Source organism: Lepidochelys olivacea (genome assembly GCF_965140295.1).
Source record: "Lepidochelys olivacea isolate rLepOli2 genome assembly, chromosome: 1".
NCBI classification, from domain to species: domain Eukaryota; kingdom Metazoa; phylum Chordata; order Testudines; family Cheloniidae; genus Lepidochelys; species Lepidochelys olivacea.
Window position 1 is genome coordinate 303,989,708 of NC_140411.1, and position 20,077 is coordinate 304,009,784.

Here is a 20,077-nt window from a genome sequence, read left to right on the forward strand (position 1 = left end):
ACTGATTCCACAGTAATAGGGCTCCTGAGATGATACACTGACATGAGGGTCATTTGTTTTTTGGTGAATCAAGCTATTATAAAAGGAGAGCTCATACTTATATCAAACTAATAATAGAAGTATCAAAGAGCTGAAACATTACTCTTTTCCAACATAATTCATTATATTGGAATATGATTCATTCCTTCATTACCTCAGATTTGATCTAATGGTTCAGTGGCCAGGTTCTTTAAAGCTATTCCCCAGTAGCCTCTCCGTGAATTTAGAAGCATTAAATCTTACTAAATATTTCAGTGTTGAAGGGTCACGTGGCCTTTCTGCAGTTACGGAAGAAATACACTCCACTGGGAACTGAAGCTAGAAAATAAAAACTCTGGACCAGAGCTTTTTGGGGCAGGAACTGGGTTTTTACTACTTTCTGTAGTACCTAACAAAATGTGACCCTGATCATTGACTGGGGCCATTGGGCCCTATAAATAATAATAATAATAAAAAATAATGTACCTTTCCTTGGTGACATCCCAGAGATGGGGAACAAAGGATCCAGAAAACTCACTGAAGTTTTATGTTCACTCTTCCTCATGAAGGGGTATGTAGGTGGCTGGGACATAGTCCGCTAAACCTGCACAGCTGGGGAATCCAGAGGATACTCTTTACTCAACACTGCCTGCCCTCCCTCCCAGTGCTTCAGAGGCTGTGGCCACACCACCTGCCCTCCTGGTCCTCCTGGCACGCCTGGAGTAGGGGCTGGCAGCCACGGTAGGGGGTTCGGGGGGAGGGCTGAAGGGGGGGCTTTGGGTGGAAGGGGCATGGCTGGGGGCTAGTTGCTAGTCCCAGCTTGACTCAGGCTTGGACCCTCCACCCCTTTGGGGTCCTGGGACCCTGAATCCCAGCCCTGAGTTAGTGCAATTTGTTTGTAGACAGGGGAAGGAAGAAGAGGGCTAAGCTTGAGCCTGAGTTCAAACGCTGGGCTTACATTGGCGTATAGACATACCATCTGTGACAATCTTACCCATAAAAAGGATGAGGAGTACTTGTACTTTGCTGATACAGACTAACACGGCTACCACCATAAAAAGGATGTCACTTTAATCAGTAACCTCAAAAATTAGAATGCCGTATTTTTAAAGATGAAGCAGTTGTGCTATGTGCAGTCAAACAAAAATGTATAATTCCTAATTAAACAAATAGCATCTTCATTAAGAGTCTAGTGCAAGGTCCAAGTACTCTCTGGCAAGCAGGACCTATGTTCTGTGCAAAGTCACTGGATGTGGCAGTGCTCTGGCAGAAATTTCTGTGGTATCTTCAGAAAAAAAATTAAAATGGAGATTTTTATTGAATAAAATATAAAAAAATAATATAACGATGTAGTTCACACCATTCAGCACTATTTTTCATCCTGTCCGCAAACTCGAGAAGATGACATTGCATTGGTTTACACTTTGTACATGTTTGTGCCATGAAGAGTACAAGATGGAAGGCCAGCACTGCAAAGAATGCAGTTAAAATTGTTTGGGGTTACCTCAAATGTGCATGACCATACTTTCAAATGGTTGGATTTCTTTTAACTTTTAACTCTGAATTTCCTGATTTTCTCCTTTTTTTTGTTACTACAAAATTCTTAATTTTTTTTAACCCTTATGTTATTGATGTCTGTCAACCTTAACTCCAGTTTAGCCAAGTTTTTCATCTGGGAAATAAAAATAAGCATGATTTATACTATCTTCTGTTTAGTTTAATACAAAAGTTAAGTTAAATGACCACACCAAAGAGCATATATTAACATCTTCATTCCAGGGACTCCATAATTAAACAGTGAGATTAATGAAGGTGAATAGTCAGGACAGAAAGTGCAACATTTGATATAAGCAGGAAGAATTGCTTGATGTAGTAAAGCAGTGGTTTTCAACCTGTGGTCCACAGACCCCTGGGGGGTCCGCAGACTATGTAAGGGGCCCACAAAATGATGTTGTTACCATAGAACAGTGGTTTTCAACCTCAGGTTCTCAGACCACTGGGGGTCCACAGACTATGTTTAAGATTTCCAAATGGGTTTGCACCTCCATTCAAAATTTGTAGGGATGAAAAAAGGCTGCAAACCACTGTAGTAAAGCATAAAAAATGTTTGTAACTAGGTATGGTACACATATTGTAGTTTGATCTCGTTTTCTGTCTGAACCGTGAATCTATTGAATGAATTATAGAGAAAGTTCTGCTATAGCGTGGAAAGAGACTTGTTGACTAATACGTCTTTTCTCTTTCTAAGTTCTGATAGGTGACAATTTATTTAATTGCAATCTTTGTTTCACTGTAATGTTAGAACATTGATGTGCATGACACTTAAAACCTAAAGATGACTACCTCCAGGAGAGTTAGTCTGATATTGCACATGTAAGTTTATTCTAAAAATGTATGTTTTAGAGCTGTACTTGAAGAGCCATGCACACACACACACTAAATAAAACGTGATAAAGAATGCCAAATATGTAGAATACTTGTGTAATAGCTTACAACATGCTAAAACCTGAAAAGAGACTATAATAAAATAATATTCATTTATAAATTAATACAAAATAAATATTAATCCAGCTTTTAGTAGCACTTAATTCTTTTTTGAATGAGACTCCATATATCTGAGTTGGCACTTCTTTGTGCAAAATTAATAACCTAATTTGTCTGGTTTGGGGACAACTTGTGGGGAGAACGGGAAGGAAATGAACCCACATAATGACAGTAACTCCTAAGAAAAATATTAAGTGGCTTTTTTTCTTTTCTGATGTCTTACAGATTCCTATGGTCACTCAATGTTCCTCACACAATAATGCAAGTCAACTTGTTGGCTGGAAGTTCATTCACTACACAGTTACCATCTGATTGTAAGAGCATTGAAAGTGTTTTTAACTACTTTGGTGCAATGATCTGTCTGTTGCGCCTTCTGTGTTTAATATTACTTCTCCTCCTCCAGCCATGTTGTTAGTTTCCTTTTTTTTAATCAAAATGACTGAAAGTTGATACAAATTTTTCAGGTCGAAACTAAACATTTCATTTTGACATTAACAAAACATTTCAATTTTTTTTTGTTTGGTCAGAACTATTCAGTGAACTCAATATGAATTCATGAATGGTTTCAGGTGACTCGAAACTATATTTGTCAGCAAATAAACTATTTGAAAAATGTCATTCAGCTCTAGTTGTAGGGGCCCTTTGACATTATTAAAAGCACAGTGTCATAAAAGATAAAGCCAGCAGCATCCCTTTGCCTCAAAACCCCTCAAATTAAAACATTCCCTCCAGATATGGCCTGGCATCCACCCAAAGCAGATGGTCCAAATCCTTTTTATTTGATCTGCAATGTAACATGAAATTTCCTCACAATGGGAGGAACTTGTATCAGCCATCAAGTGTTGACAGCTCAGTTTAACTAGACTGGCCACTGCTCCAGACTAATATGCTGTGATGATGATGATGGAAAAGTAATACTTATTTGCCTCCTGTAGTACAAGATTTAAAAAAATATTTATGGTGCCATCACTCATGTTAGAAATGGACCATTTTTGTTGGCCTTGTCTACACACAGATTTTGTACCAGTAAAACTGTGTTAGTAAGGGATGTGGGGTTTTTGCCAGTACCTGTATAGTTATAGTGGTGCAGTTCCCTAGTGTGGATGCAGTTATACTGTTATAAGGGTGCCTTATACTGCAGTAGCTTATTTCCCTTCCTGTATCTGAATAAGCTGTATACTGGTATAAGCACATTTGTATTTGTATAACTGCATCCACACTAGAGGGTTGTACCACTTTAACTGTACCGGTATAGTTAAAGTGGTACAACTTTTCTGTATACACAAGCCCTACAACAGGAATCACTATTTTTAATGGACAATATTTCTTTGTAATGTAACATTATATTTACTTATTGCTAATTAGTCAATGAAATTGTAATTTTCTCCTCAAAGGTCTCTGATGATCTCCCCCCCCTCCCCAGCTCTACCTCATCACTGCTAAGGATCTTTATTGCTGCCACTTTTATTCCAGCTGAGGAGGGCTGGAGGAAGCCCCTTTCAGATCTCCTTTAAGCAAACAGTTCTCTGTAGAGAAACATGAAGCATTTCTTACCCAGGACTCAGCATATTACCACTGCAGAGCTCTCAGTCTCTACCTGCTAGACTGTGAGAGACCTAGCATTGCACCGTGATCTATTGCCTGACAATGTAATATACCACTAAGCCCTGACTTCACCACAGAGTATTTACAAATAGTTATAGATACCTATGTGGACTTCAGCGTAAAGTTTTTACTTATCTACTGATTCCTTCAATACAGTGAATAATTACAATGAAATATGTCTTCCAAGTTAAAATCAAGTTTAAACTAATCAACCATCAAACATTTTTTGATTATAAGATACTGGGCTAGGTTCTCCAGTTCCCTTTGTGTCACCCAGCTGGCACAAAGGGACCAGAAACCTCCCATTACTCCCCAGTGGGCATAGAGCTTGTAGAGTTGTCATCTATGCCTCTCTCTCTTGCAGTCCCCAGCATAGGGGGCATGTTGATGTGCGGGAACAGAGAAGGGTGAAGGGTCAGTAGCTAGAATTTGATATGTCCACCTTACAAATCCTGCAACTGATATTGCCAAATTCTGGGTTAAAGGCAAGTTGGGCAGTCCTTTCTAAGTCAGTTTCCCCCACAATGGAACAGGACCACACTTTAAGCAGTGGAAAATATGTTCCAGCAATAAAAGATAAAGGTCTCTGCACACTGTGTCATAATGAAAATCTTTGAGGCCTCACAATCCTGTGAATTTTCCAAAGAATAATGCACTCCTTCTGAAGATGAAACTCTCTCTCTTTCTCCAGAGGACTCCCCCTTACTATTTTAAATGCTGACTCTGCTACTGTGTAAACTAGTTATCATTATTTCCACTCTGCAACATAATTTTAGACTCTGGTCTGAATATCAGCACCATTATGAAACCACTTTAAAGTAAGATAGAGAGTAAGTTATATTTTTCAATATACTGGACATTTAAGTTTACTTAAATTCAGATGTTTGTTCTGAATTCACTACTGATTTTATAACGCAGCACATGCACTTTTTCAAGAAATATATTAGTTCCCAAAACCTTTCTTCTAAAACCAGTTGAATTATAGAACTTCATGTTTCTCAGAAAGTCTCTTCTTCCCAAATCAGCATTTCACAGAGAGAAGAGAATGGACTTACTTCCCGGGCAGAGAGCGGGGTCGTTTGTCTGTAGCACTTCAACCAGTTATCTTGACAACACTGCCTTTGCAAAGAGGGCATCATATGGAAAGGCATTGAAGGATTCTGGTTTAAAATTGAACGGTAATGATTATACAGATTGTTACTGGCTAAAAATAACCGCTACCCCCTCCCCCAGCCCAGTTCTTCTTCCATTATAACACTCTCTGTTCTTATTTTTTATGAATCATTTATATAGTATTGCAGATGTACATGGTGCTTTATGGAATATAAACCAGAATAACTCTTGGTCCCTGTCCCAAATAACTTTTTAATAGACTGGAGATTGGAGAGGATGGAATGGGAAGGTGAGAGAGGAGAAAATTACAATGGGTGGAGTTCAGGGGGAGAAAGGTAGATTTGGGAGTGATCAGCTTAAAGGGTGACAGCTGCAATACTTTGCAGATATCATAGCTGGAAGCGTGGGACAAAAAGTGATTCTCAGCTTTTTTTCACCCATGACCATAGTCTGATTCTTGCTGGAACCCACCTAACCCTCACAATCCTTTGTGGGTGAGTTGGGGTGCTGGCAGGAAAGGACAGAGGCTCTGTGTACTAAGCAGAACTGGTGAGAAAGTCCAGTATTTCCTTGCAAACGTCAAATTGGTTATACTAAATTAGAGGTATAACTCTTTTTGTGCTTAAAGAATGATCATGATTTTTTTTGCTGTAAGAGCCCAAGGACAAATGATGTTTTTTCAGGGGAAATTTTAAAAAAGGCTCATTAGTAAATGTTTCTTTTGATGAAAAACACTAGAAAATTTGAATGACCCATGATAGATTTAACTCGGCTATGTCTACACTATGGACCTTACCGTGGCACAACTGTACCACTGCAGCTGTGCCGCTATATGTCTCCTGTGTGGCTGCTCTGTGTCAGTGGGAGAGAGCTCTCCCGCAGGCATAATTAAACCACCCCTAATGAGCAGTGGTAGTTATATCAGCAGGAGAGCGTCTCCTGCCGACAGCGCTGTCCACACCGGTGCTTTTGTCAGTGAAACTTTTGTTGGTCAGGGATGTGTTTTTTTCACACCCCTGACCGAAAAAAGTTTTGCCAACAAAAGTGCTAATGTACACAAAGTCTAAGTTCAATTGTTAAAGTGTGAAATAGAAGAAGGAATTTCCTTAAGTCATACCTGAAGTGAAAATCTAAGTTAATTCTTAACTATGGAGTTCCTCCATAAAACTTTTTATTTGTATCATAGTAGTATTTTATTTTTAATAGTTAGCAAAAGGTAAGGAATTAGAGAAGTTTGTTTCTATGATTAAAAAACACATGAACACTCTTTTGGGAGATTTAAAAAATGTATAATTCTATTAAGAGAAAAAACTATTTACCACTAATCAGTGCAAAACTGTGAGAGCAGCAACTGATGAAAATCTTTGCACCATATTAGTGCTTCAAACCACGCGGAAACTGAGAATACTGATGTACTGATGATGACCAGGAAAGGCTTGGACTGAGCCCTTACAAGCAGAGGTGGATTAAGATTTATTGGGGCGCTGGGCACAAAGAACTTTTGGGCCCTCCACACCCAGGGGCCCAGGGGCACCAGAAACATGCCATGCCCACCCTCCTGCTGCTGCCTCCTTTGCAGGCCGTTCACTGAGGTGAGTCAGGGGGTGGAGCATCAGGGAAGGCGAACGAATCCCATTGACAAGGGAAGAGCTCAGCCAGCTGCCCTGCTGCTTCCTCCCTCTCCAGGCTGCAGGGACACAGGGAAAATGCTGCCGCCAGGGGGAGCACTGCCTCCTCGCTGCTGGGCATCTTGAGAAATATAGGGGGGGCACGTGACCCCGCATGCTGGGGTGATCAGCTCCCCCACCGCGAAACACCAGCCTCTCCCCAGTGCAGGGCAGTGTCTGAGGTGGGCCCTGCCCCTCCTCTTCCCCCCAAGACCCCTAAGAGCGACCCAGAGTGCCTGGGCCACTGTGGGAAGCCCCAGACCTTCCACCTTCCATGGGTGGCACACGCCAGGGGGCAGAGACAGGGGATGAAGGCTGCTCTCAGGCCCCCCTCCCAGGGCAGGTGGAGGGTCCAGGACTCTGCACAGTGGCTTGAGCTCCCTGGGCAGCTCTTTCCTTGGCCAGGCTCCAGCTTCCATCCTGGCCAGACGGCGGGGCCTCAGGGAGAAGAGGAGGATCAGGGGCTGGGCCACAGTTCCGGTGCTGGTGGCACTCCCCTTTCTACACAGGTTCCAGTGCTCCTAGGGCCCGCAAATTGTCCCATGTGTTAATCCACCATTGCTTACAAGGAAATGCCCATGTAGGTCCAGGAAACTCCATGAACTTTGCCTTCCAGAGTTTTCCTGAATTCTTCCATTGAGAGATAGGGTTTGCCCCAGTGTGGGACAAACACAAATACCATGAACCTCCAAGATCAGTGCTGGTCCTCCAGGTCATAGGGGCATCTTTGAGGAACTCTGGGCCTCTGAATCAACTCTGGGTTCCTGTATCTCTGTCCCAGCCTTAGTGGAGTTGCACTGCAAGGGACTCCCTAGTTGGCCCCTCGCTCCCCACCCTTTAAGGATATGTCTACACTACAATTAAACACCTGAGGCTGACCCATGTCAGATGACTCAGGCTCATGAGGCTTGGGCTAAGGACCTGTTTAACTGTGGTATAGATGTTTGGGCTTGAGCTGTGTGGTGTGTGTGTTTATGTGCATCCACCACCCTAGTTCCACTCCTGCTCACTTCCCAGACCTGCCCTCATGGATTCCTGAAACAGTACAGATGTTGAGTCCAAGAGAAGGGGGCAAATACTGCTATGGCAGCAGCTGACCCTTTTCTGCATAGAGAGGGAGAGATCCATGTGCAGATGGTCCTTTCTGCAGGCAGATCCTAAACTTTTGATCTGGCCCCATTTTACCCACAGATTACATCTAGACTAAAATGCTGCACAAGGAGATTTTGAACAGGAGCCCAAGCTGCATGTAAGAATTAGATGGAGAATCAACATGCCAATTTATTTAGATTATAATTTCATCTCTGAAGCAAATGTGAAGGACCTTGCCGATAGAGTGGGAAGCAAAGTTGCCTTCATAGCTATTGCTGTAACAGTGCTATCATCGCCATAGGTGTCACTGGGTTTACATTTAGATTAGATTAGAAAACATATTCATATAAATACAATTGGAGCTTTAACTATTATGTTCTGTGAAAGTAATCAGAGAAAGGTTACAGTTTATCTTAACAGTGGAACACATACAGAATTATATGAGAAAATTCAGAAAACACTGCAACTAGCATATCACAAATGTGAAACCAATGCTGAAGTACGAAAATGAGCTGAATCCTGCACATGGTTATATGTTCCTTAGGCAGCGAGATTTCAGAGAGGATTCTAAGAATTACACGGGCAGCTTCAGAATGGTCAGAAAAGAGGACATCCTGTAAATCTGTGAAGGAAGATTCACAGACAACAGAAGCATCAACATCTGGCACCCTTGCATGGTAAAAATAATCCCTTGTCTGTGAATGTGAAGTATGGTTAAATACCTCTGTGGGCAAGTGCAAATTGATTAAATAGTTACTTCTGCTTTGTGTGCATGTGTGTGTGCACAAGACTTGGGCAGAGAGGGGGTTGGCTTATACATGTAGAGCGTTTCATACGTAGATCTTAAGTGCTTTATGAAGAAAGGTTAATGTCATTATTTTCAGTTCCTAGAGGGGAAAATGACTTGCCCATGGTTACATGACAGAGCCTGGAATAGATTCATAGGGTTTAAAGCCAGAAGGGATCACACCAGATCATCTAATCTGACCTCCTGTACATTACAGGCCACCACCACCCAGCACCCTCACACTAAACCCATCAACCAAAATGAGACCAAAGTATTACAGCCCACAGGAGACTAGACTATTGTGTGCCACAGGCAGAGAATAGGAAGAACTGAGGTGCACCAGTGCTTGTGGCCCCCACAATGGCAGGGAAATGATTAAGTGAGAAATACCCAGATAATCTTAGGAAGTGACCCTGCCTCGACATGCTGCAGAGCATGGGCAGTGGGTATTGTAAGTATGGGGAGGCTGTGCCTCCCCAAATAGCCTACCATGGCCCCACCTCCAGGCCAGCATGCCTCCTGCAGGGACTCAGGGCCGCCAGGGCGTCTGGTGCAGGGCCGCGCTGCCTGCCCGGCACTCTGGGGCTGGCTACCCAAGCACCGGGACTGGGGGCACTGCAACTGCACTACCTGGCCGCCTGAGCACCAGGGCTGGGGACGTGGCGACTGCACTGACCAAGGGCTGTGGGCACTGAGACTGCGGTGCAGTGGGGCTGGGACCTCGCCTCCCCTATCACCCCCAGCTGTCCCGCGCTAGGGCTGCAGTGGGGGTGCTTTGGGCTCCTGCAGGGGAGGGAGAAGTAGAAGGGAGGGGAGGGGCCTTGGCCACAAGGGGAGGGGGCGAGGGATAGCCTGGCTGCCCATGCTGCAGAGGAAGGCAAAAAATCCCCAAGGTCACTGCCAAACTAACCTGGAGGAAAATTCCTTCCCAAGCCCACATATGGTAATCAGTTAGTCCCTGAGCATGTGAGCAAGAACCAACCTGCCAAGCACTGGAGAGAAAAAAATTGAATTCAGATCTTTTGCTTCAGCCCATTCGCCTAGTCGCTAGACCAAGCTGGGTGTTGGAACAAATTCTCCCCTTTGGTATATGGACAGAACTCCCATTGAGTTGAATATGTGGTTGAAGGGGAGACTGGGCCCATTTTATTGGCATTGCATAAGAAGCGATAGAGGACAATGTTCTCCCTTCTGCTCCCTGGTGCAGCAGGGAGCGAATTTCCAGAAAAGCCACAAAAATTTGGTAAGGAAAGGTTGTCTTAAGGGGAAGAGTAGCAATATTCTTTCCTGCTGTTTAAATATTTTAGACTCAGAGGCTGTCTGCAAGCTGATGCAAGCTACAGGCCTCAGAAGTAGTAAGCTGCAGATCAAGAGAAGAATGACCAGCTGAACGAGAGTGAAATTGGAGAGAAGTGTCATATTCCTCTCAAAGCAGCATAAGCTACAATACAGTCTAGTTCTGTAACTTTATTATACTACAGAAGGGCTGGGTAGGAGTGCATGGCTGCTGGGTGCGTAGCCAGTGGCAGCATGGAAGACAGGCTGCCATGCTATGCGGGAGCCTGGAAACATCATGGATGGGCCAAAATTAATGAATGGCCATCCCACTGCCCTACTGGACACCTGACCACTAGGGACTGAACAGACACCACCAGCCCTTTTCACAAAAAAATGTAAGCTGAGTTTTGACCCAGTCTAATTGCAAGACTATTTATAAACTAATTGATAAACAAGGAATGTGAATACTAAAAATATCCAGTTAGCTAAATATATGATACGGGGAGAGAAGATTGGGTTTAAATTCAAATTTTAAGTAGAGGCTAGAAAGTACATTTGGATTTTTAAGACATACTCCATTGAAAGACATACTCCATTTTTAAGACATACTCCATTGTTTGTTGTGTGCTTGCTTGCTTGCCGTGTGACTGCTTGATTGAAGTTTATAGTGTAGTCTGTTTGGAGGGCTCTGTGCAGAGCCTAGCAGACCTTCCTAATGAGGGTCTAGTATCCTTTGATCCCTAATCCCTTTGGGATTCTTAGATAAGGGGGCGGGGCTAATTCAGGGAGAACAGGGGTTTAAAAAACCAGCTCCTTAACAACCAGAGGAGATAGCAAACAGGGGAGTTTTGTGAGGGAGTTTAAAGCCAGATACATCTAACAAAAATTCTCTAAACACAGGAAAATAAAGCCCTCCCCCTAGAAAAAACAAACAAAAAGCCCAAAGAACAAACAAAAAAATTCCAGAGTAAAAATAATGCTGGTAGAAGTCCAGCAGCAGAGTGAAGGCTATCCAATTTATTGCACGGAATGCAGCATGTAAGATTACCTGCCTTGTGAGCAAGTGGTGTATGTGTGCATTTGCTGCAAGCAACTCAGAGCTCTCGGGGACTGTGGGCTTGTCTTCATGTACAGCACTACAGCAGTGCAGCTGAACCAGAGCTGTGCCACTGTAGCGCTTTAGTGAAGATGCTATTATGCTGACAGGAGAGCTTCTCCTGTTGTCATAGTTAATCCACCTTCCCAAGAGACGGTAGCTATATCAGTGGGATAAACTCTCCCATCAACAAAGCACTGTTTACACAGGGGGTTAGGTCAGTATAACTATGTTGCTCAGGGGTATGGATTTTTCACAGCCATGAGCAACAATGGTATATCGATAGAGGTCTGTAGTGTTGCCCTGGTCTGAGTTCAGGCTCTTGAGATCAGAGTGGCTGAACTGGATGAGCTAAGGGAGACAAAGAGGTGCATAGATAAGACTTTTCAGGACACAATAGAGCAGTCCCACTCCTAGCCTGATAACCTCTGTGCTGTGGAGGAGGATGAAAGTCTCGGGGAAGGAGAACATCAAGTTGCAGCAGAGGGAAATGATCCCATAGTTGGGACCAACCTTCCAGATGATGGTGTCATGGTATCCTCTCACACTGAGGATACCCCTCTGGGGGAGTGTACTCCAGTTATTAGGAAGAGACAGACATAGGCATCGACTCTGTGGGTGCTGCGGGGCTGCTGCACCCACAGGGAAAAATTAGCGGATGCTCCACACCCACTGGCAGCAAAGCTCTCTCTGCCCCCCACCACGTGCCACGTCCCCACTTCTCCCCCTCCCAGCACTTCCCACCCGCCGCCTAACAGCTGTTGGTGGTGCTTAGGACTTTCTGGGAGGGAGGGGGAGGAGTGGAGACGCAGTGTGCTCAGAAGAGGAGGCGGTAAAGAGGCGGGGCAGGGGCGGGGACTTGGGGGAAGGGGGTGGAATTGGGGAGGGCAATGGTGGGACAGGAGCAGGGCCAGGGTATGAGGGGGTCGAGCACCCATGGGGCAGAGGGGAAGTCGGCGCCTATGGAGACAGATAATAGTAATGGGGGATTTGATTACTAGAAAGTTGGATTTATGGTGACCCGGAGAACTGCCTGGTGAATTGCCTGCTGGGTGCGAAGGTTGAGGGCCTCATGAGACATGTAGATAGACTTTTGTGCAGTGCTGGGGAGGAGCCAGTGTTCGTGGCACATGTAGGTATCAATAACATAGGGATAGGTAGGACAGAGGTCCTGGAGGCCAAATTCGGACCGCTAGGTAAGAGATTAAAGTCCAGGAACTCCATGGTAGCATTCTCTGAAATGCTTACAGTTCCACATGCAGGGCCAGTTAGACAGGCAGAACTGCAGGGTCTCAATGCATGGGTGAAACATTGGTGTTTGGAGGAGGGATTTAGATTTATTAGGAACTGGGGAACCTTTTCGAAAAGGAGGAGCCTATACAGGAAGGATGAGCTCCACCTAAACCAAAAGGGAACCAGAGTGCATGTAAAATTAAAAAGGTTGTAGAGGAGTTTTTAAACTAAGGTCTGGGGAAAAAACAACAGGTGCGGAGGAGCACATGGTTTGGACCGAGACATCCCTTAGGGGAAGATTTATTAAAGGGGATTCTCTATATCTTAGCAAAGAGAAGAGTATAGAAGCTGATAAAGTACATGCAGAAACTGAACAGAAAGTCACATGAAAAAGAGTCCTATTTCAATTACATCAAATAAAGGCCCACAACTAAATATTGACAGATTTTACAAGTGCTTGTATACAAATGCAAGAAGTCTAAATTCTAATATGGGTGAATTTGAATGCCCAATATTAAATGAGGATATTGATATAATACATATCACAGAAACTTGATGGAACAATGATAACAGGACTTGGTAATACCTGGGTACAAAATATATAGGAATGACAGAGAAGATCGTGCTGGTGGGGGAGTGGCACTATATGTGAAAGAAAGCATATAGTCAAATATAGTATAAGTCTTAAATTAATCAAACTACTATAGAATCTCTATGAACAGAAATTCCATGCTTGAATAATAAGAGTATACTACTGAAATCCTGACCAGGGTGGTGATGGTGATGGTGAAATGCTCAGGGAGATCAGAGAGGCTATAAAAATAAAAAAATCAATAATAATGAGGGATTTCAACTAGCCCCATGTTGACTGGGTATGTATCACCCTAGGATGGAATACAGAGGTAAAATTTTTAGACACCATAAATGGCTGCTTTTTGGTGCAGCTAGTCCTCAAGCCCACAAGGGGAGAGGCAATTCTTGATTTAGTTCTAAGTGGTGCACAGGATCTGGTCCAAGAGGTGAATTTTGCTGAACCACTCAGTAATAGCAACCATAATGTAATTAAATTTAACTTTCTTATAGGGGAGAAAATACCAAAGAAACCCACCACAGTATCTTTTTAACTTCAAAAAGGGGAACTGCACAAAAATGAGAAAGCTAGTTAAATGGAAATTAAAAGGAACAGTCACAAAAGTTAAAGGCTTACAAGCTGCATGGAAACTTTTTAAAAACACCATAATAGTACTAAATGTACACCAGAAATAATAATTAAAAAAACAGTAAGAGGACCAGAAAAATGCCACCATGGCTAAACAACTGCATAAAAGCAGAAGTTAAGAGACAAAAAGAGATCCTTTAGAAATCAGAAGTCAAATCCTACTAAGGAAAATAGAAAGGAGCATAAACTCTGGCAAGTCAAGTGTAAAAGTATAATTAGGCAGGCAAAAAAAGAATTGAAGAGCAACTAGCAAAAGACAAAAACTAACAAGGTGCTAAAAGAACACTGAAAGAAGATAGGGCCGTTGCAGAGATGTCAAATGAATTTTTGTCACAGTCTTAACTGAAGAGGATGTGGGGGGAAATTCCCACACATTAGCCTTTTTTTTTTTTTAGGGTGACAAACCTGAGGAACTGGCCCAGATAGAGGTGTCAGTAGAGGAGGTTTTGGAACAAATTGATAAAGAGTAATAAGTCCCCAGGACCAGATGTATTCACCCACGAGTTCTGGAGGAACTCAAGTATGAAATTGCAGAACTACTAACCTATCATTTAAATCAGCCTCTGTACCAGATGACTGGGTGATACTTAATGTAATGCTGATTTTAAAAAAAAGGGCTCCAGAGGTGATCCTGGCAATTACAGGCTCACAAGTCTAACTTCAGTACCAGGCAAATTAATTGAAACTATAATAAAGAACAGAATTATCAGACACATAAATGAACACAATACAGGCAGACCTTGGACTTATGACACCCGATTTACGTAGGATGCCACTTACAGCGCTTTTCAATTGACTGCCCGTTTCACCCCTACGATGCTTGTTTTGCCCTTATGACACTTTATTTACATAAAGTTCGCTTGAAATCACTTCCTGGTTGCATTATACTGGTATGGAGCTGGAAGGGGTCACTTATGATTGGCTTCAAGGCAGCAGGGTAGCTTGTTGCTGGGTGGGGTTGCCGCTTATTTTTGATTGGCTAAGCCCAGGGCTGGGAGCCAATTAGAAAGCTTGAACAGTGATTGGCTAAGGCTCAGCATATGTGCTGTTCTCCCTGGCTTTCTGAGCCTGTGTTGCCAGCATTCTGGGCAGTATATGTGAGTTTATATGTTTATTTGAATGCTGTTTACAAAATACAGTGTACAGTAAATACATTGACATTGCAACATTAGTCATCTATAATTCATTTAGTACAAAAATCTGGGTTACTGTGGTGAAAATAGTGTATCAAGCCTTGGTTCAGGAACCAATCTCCCCTTCATACCATTGATTCCTATGGGAAAAGCGGTTTCGACTTACAATGTTTTGACTTACAATGCAATTCTGAGGAACAAATTGTGTCGTAAGTCCGAGAACTCCCTGTATGTTGGAGAAGAGTCAACATGGCTTTTGTAAAAGGAAATCCTGTCTCACCATTCTATTAGAATTCTTTGGGGATGGCAACAAATATGGACAAGAGTGGCTATAATGTACTTGGACTTTCAGAAAGCCTTTTACAAGGTCCCTCACTAAAGTCTCTTAAGTGGAGTAAGCAGCCCTGGGATAAGAGGAAAGGTTCTCTCATGGATCGCTAACTGGTTAATAGATAAAGGGAAGGAATAAATGGTCAGTTTTCACAGTGGACAGAGATAAATAGCAGGGTCTCCAAAGATCTGTACTTGGACCTGTGCTGATCTGGAAAAAGAGGTAAATAGGTGTGGCAAAAGTTGCAGACAATACAAAATTAATCAAGATAGTTAAGTCCAAAGCTGACTGAAGAGTTACAAAACCTTCTCACAAAACTGAGCGTTGGGGCAACAAAATGGTAGACGAAATTCAACTTGAGAAATGCAAAGTAATGCATACTGGAAAACATAATCCCAACTATACATGTTTTGTCCCAGCATACTAACCATATGGGCATTCCTAGATTAACATAGAATCATAGAAATGTCCCTGACAGGTGTTTGTCTAACCTGTTCGTAAAAACCTCCAATGATGGAGATTCCACAGCCTTCCTGGTAATTTGTTCCAGTGCTTAACTACCCTTACAGTTAGGAATGTTTTCCTAATGTCTAACCAAAAATCTCCCTTGCTGCAATTTAAGGCCATTATTTCTTGTCCTGTCCTTAGTGGTTAAGGAGAACAATGTATCATCCTCTTCTTTATAACAACCTTTTATGTACTTGAGAATTGTTATCGTGTCCGCCCTCAGTCGTCTCTTCTGATGAAACAAACCCATTTTTTTCAATCATTCCTCATGGATCATGTTTTCTAGACCTTTAATAATTTTTGTTGCTCTCCTCTGGACTTTCTCCAATTTTCCACATCTTTCCGGAAGTGTGGTGCCCAGAACTGGACACAATACTCAGGTTTGAGGCCTTATCAGTGCTGAGTAGAGCAGAAGAATTACTTCTCCTGTGTTACAACACTCCTGCTAATATATCCCAGAATGATGTTCATGGTTTTTGCAATAGTATTACAGAGTCACATTTAATTTGTGATACACCAGTGGTTTTCAACCTTTTTTTCATTTGAGAACCCCTAAAAAGTTTCAAATGGAGGTGCAGATCACTTTGGAGATCTTAGATGTAGTCTGCGGTCTCCCAGGGGTCTGCGGACTACAGGTTGAAGACCACGGTGATATACTATAGTCCCCAGATACTTTTCTGCAGTACTCCTTCCTAGTAATTTCCCATTTTGTATTTGTGCAATTAATTATTCCTTTCTAAGTGTAGTACTTTGCATTTGTTCTTATTGAATTTCATGCTATTTAATTCAGACCATTTCTCCAGTTTGTCAAGATCATTTTGAATTCTAATCCTGTCCTCCAAAGCCCTTGCAACCCCTCCCAGCGTGGTATCGTTCACAAACTTTATACATGTACTCTCTATGCCATTAGCTAAATCATTTATCAATAAGATTAAGATTTTTGTCACAGTAATTTTTAGTAAAAATCAGGGACAGGTCATAGGCAATAAACAAAAATTCACAGGAGTCCATGACCTATCCCTGACTTTTACTAAAAATAACTGTGACAAAATGGGGCTGACTGGGGGCGGGAGGGAAATGAGAGCCTAAGCCCTGCTGTGGGAGATAAAGTGGGGGTCCAGCACCTGCTGCCACTGTGTATGACAGCTCCCTCCGGGGTCCCCCTGCTAACCATGGCAACTGAAAGCTGCGGGGGCCCCTGCCGCCCGTGGTGGCTCAGAGCTCCAGCTCTCCCTGCCGTCCATAGCGACTGGAAGCTGTAGGGACCCTCTGCTGCCCGCGGTGGTTCAGAGCTCCAGGGCCCCTACCAGCTGACAGCTCCAGCTCCGCCAACCCGGGGCTGAAATGGAAAATGTCACGGATGTCTCTGGAAGTCATGGAATCTGTGTCTTCCATGACCTCCATGACATAAGCTTAGCCTTATTTATGAAGATGTTGAATGGAACCAGACCCAGGATCCTCATGGGCCCCAACTCGATATGTCCTTCCAGCTCAATTGTGAACCATTGACAGCCATTCTCTGAGTACAGTTTTCCAGCCAGTTATGCACCCACCTTATAGCAGGTTTGTCTAGGCTACATTTATCTAGTTTGTTGATGAGCAAGTCACGTGAGACAGTATCAATAGCCTTACTAAAGTCAAGATATACCACATCTACTGCTTCTCCCCCATCCGCAAGGCTTGTTACCCTATCACAGAAGGATATTAGGTTGGTTTAATATGATTTGTTCTTGACAAATCCATGTTGACTGTTGCTTATTACTTTATTTTCTTCTAGGTGCTTAAAAATTGGTTGATTATTTACTCCATTATCTTTCTGGGTACCGAAGTTAAGCTAATTGGTCTGTAATTCTCCTTTTTATAGATGGGTACTATATTTGCCCTTTTTGCAGTCCTCTAGTATCTATCCAGCTGTGGCTTGTTGTAGGAGGTAACTGGGAAGAATTTGTTAGTCTGTGTGGTATGTTGGGGAGCAAATCTAATAAGTTGGAGGACATTGGGAAAGTGGGGGCTTTGAGAATTAGCTGGAATTACCACTGGAGGGGAAATGGGGTAAAACAGATCCGGATAACAGAATGGGTTGGTCCTCAACAGCATTTATGTCTTTTGAGAGGCAAGAAAGAATTGAGGCTGTAACCAAGTTTTTAAAATGTTATGTAGGGGATTGAGAGGGAAGTAGCTACTGCTTCTGGAAATGGACGGGCTCCATGGGTAGTAAAAGGGGTTTGGGGATGTAATGTGTATATACCCCATAAATGTCAACCAGCAGCCACCCTCACCAATTTCATTTTTCTCCAGATTTACCTCTTAGTTGAGGCTGTAATAACTTTTCCATCTCCACCTGAATCCAAATTACAGGTTGCTTGTGCACCCTTCAGGAGATGACTTCAGGTTTCTGGGGGCAGTAATTGCTTGTCTTCTTTGATGGCACTTTTTGTTGAGTGCCTCTTAGATGCTCAGAGAGAGCAGAGAGAACTCCCTTGACTTGTGCAGTCACTACGTTTACACACACACACACACACAGAAACATTACTTTCCTACTAAGAAATTTTTTTATTCTCTTAACAAAAAAACAAAAGCATCCCATTCTATGAGAGGCAAGACTTTGGAGTCCATTAGGCACAGGGAAAACTACATGTGGTACCTAAACTTGCTGACAGTTACTTAAACTTCTCTTTTATCTTCTACTGTAACAGTGAAACTAAGAAATAAAGTTCAACACATGATATTCTAAGTATGAGAATAACATTTCCTTGTAATTTTGATATCAGAGTGTAAAGCAATACAATATAAAGATAAACGCTGTGGCTGTTGGGTTAATAATTGATAGGTGAAAATGACATATGGCACTTTCTATTCCATTTCTCTAGTAAGAAGAAGCCAGAGCAAAAGAAATCTGAAGCCAGCAAGACCAAATCCAATAAATAAGATTTCTCTGTAAGTGTAGTTTCAAACAATGGCCACACTTTGCCTTTCCCATTAAATAAGATCATGTGTGATATTTTCTGTGGTACACAGGTTTTAAAATTAGCTTTTCCCTTTCACAAAATTAGCTCCAGTGCTAACTTGATGAAATTCTGTCATTTTTATTTCACTTTTTAATGTTTTGTGTGTATTAGAGGCCCCTTGTGCCTGTATTTCACAGAGGAAAGCATCCAGAATGAAACTGTCAAACATTTGGCTATTTGGCCAGTCCATTTGTAGAGAAATCACTGGGTTTTTCTGAAAATTTTGTCACCCAGATCCTCAGTCCTCTCTACCTCCCAAGAACTTAGTATACCTATGCCCCAGCTTGCCCTGATGCACTGAATGCAGCACCTGGAGATCTGGCACTTTCTGTTTTAGCCAGGTCCTTCATCCTATACTATGTAATTGTGGAAGGGGATAAGGAAACCAATTCACCATTGCTGAAACAAATGAAAAGGCTTCCTGGCTAATTACAGTATATTCTGTATGAGACCAGTCTACTGTGTTACTCCAGCGGTAGGAGTAACTCAGTGACTCGGCTGTACATCTTATCCCAATGAAATGTATTTGTGTTTACATTTTTTTAATTTAAAAAGTAGCTAAAAGCAGTTCTTGTTAATACAACTCAGTCTCTTCTGTCCTACCTCCTACTCAAAATAGTTCACTCCATTCAGCAGAAAAACTGCAGGAACCATGCTCCTTACCTCCAAAGCCTAGGCTGGAAGGACATTGTCATTAAAATAAAAAAAGTCTCTAGACTATGATGCAGTTCCCGAGTCGTACTTTTCTACCTGTTGGGACAGAGAATCCTTCCCTCCAGTTTTCCTGTGAGTGCCCATAAAAAGTTAAGTAGCACATTCCTCTCTGACACCAGTACTTCTGCCACCTCAAACAGTAGTTTCCTGGAGCACCTGAGTGAAGTTTTGTATGGTGAGGTAGTAGCACCAGTATGAATTAAAAGGGGTGGTGGGCCTCTCAGACTCTTTTCTTTTAAAAATTTCATTTCAAAATATTAGGCATAATGTTCAACATACTGTAAAGTACAACTATCAAAATATTCTAAAATGAGGCAGTCATTGTTATGCACTATAGCTATTATGAGTCACCAATAGCTCAATAGTGTGACATATGGGAGGCTGTTCAGCTAATTATGTGGGCTAGAATATCCTTATTCTCATAGTTTAATTTGAGGTCCGAAACTAGGTAGAATTATAATTTCTTTCTTTCTAATATAGCATCCATGTCCAAGCATAAATTTTTCTTTCCATGCATTTAGTGGATGGACACCACACAAGATGCCACCTCCAGCCTTTTCTTAGGCTTTAAACTATGGTTCTGCTTCAAGTGCTGTCCCTGTGGGTGCTCCACTTTAGGTGTTTGTGCTGTCAGCACCGGGAGCTGAAGTAATAGAAAATCCCGGCACCGCCAGCACTGCTAGAGACAGAGACTCTACAGGAGCAGGCTCCAATTTAGGAACTAAGGGGAAA

At 42.5% G+C, this 20,077-nt stretch overlaps 1 protein-coding gene across 2 annotated transcripts in view; it reads left to right on the forward strand.

Annotated features, from left to right (window-relative positions):
- Positions 1-18,624, forward strand: part of LOC311514753 (uncharacterized protein) — a 69,862-nt gene extending 51,238 nt beyond the window's left edge. Inside the window, exons 8-11 of one of the 2 annotated variants that reach the window (XM_084617445.1) lie at positions 2,788-2,876; positions 5,193-5,345; positions 8,584-8,716; positions 18,494-18,624. In XM_084617445.1, coding sequence (XP_084473571.1) covers positions 2,788-2,876; positions 5,193-5,345; positions 8,584-8,716; positions 18,494-18,551 — 433 coding nt within the window. In that variant the 3' untranslated portion in view covers positions 18,552-18,624. The remainder of the gene's footprint in view (positions 1-2,787; positions 2,877-5,192; positions 5,346-8,583; positions 8,717-18,493) is intronic. The other variant, XM_084617446.1, reaches the window with a different exon arrangement.
- The last annotated feature ends 1,453 nt before the right edge of the window (positions 18,625-20,077 follow it).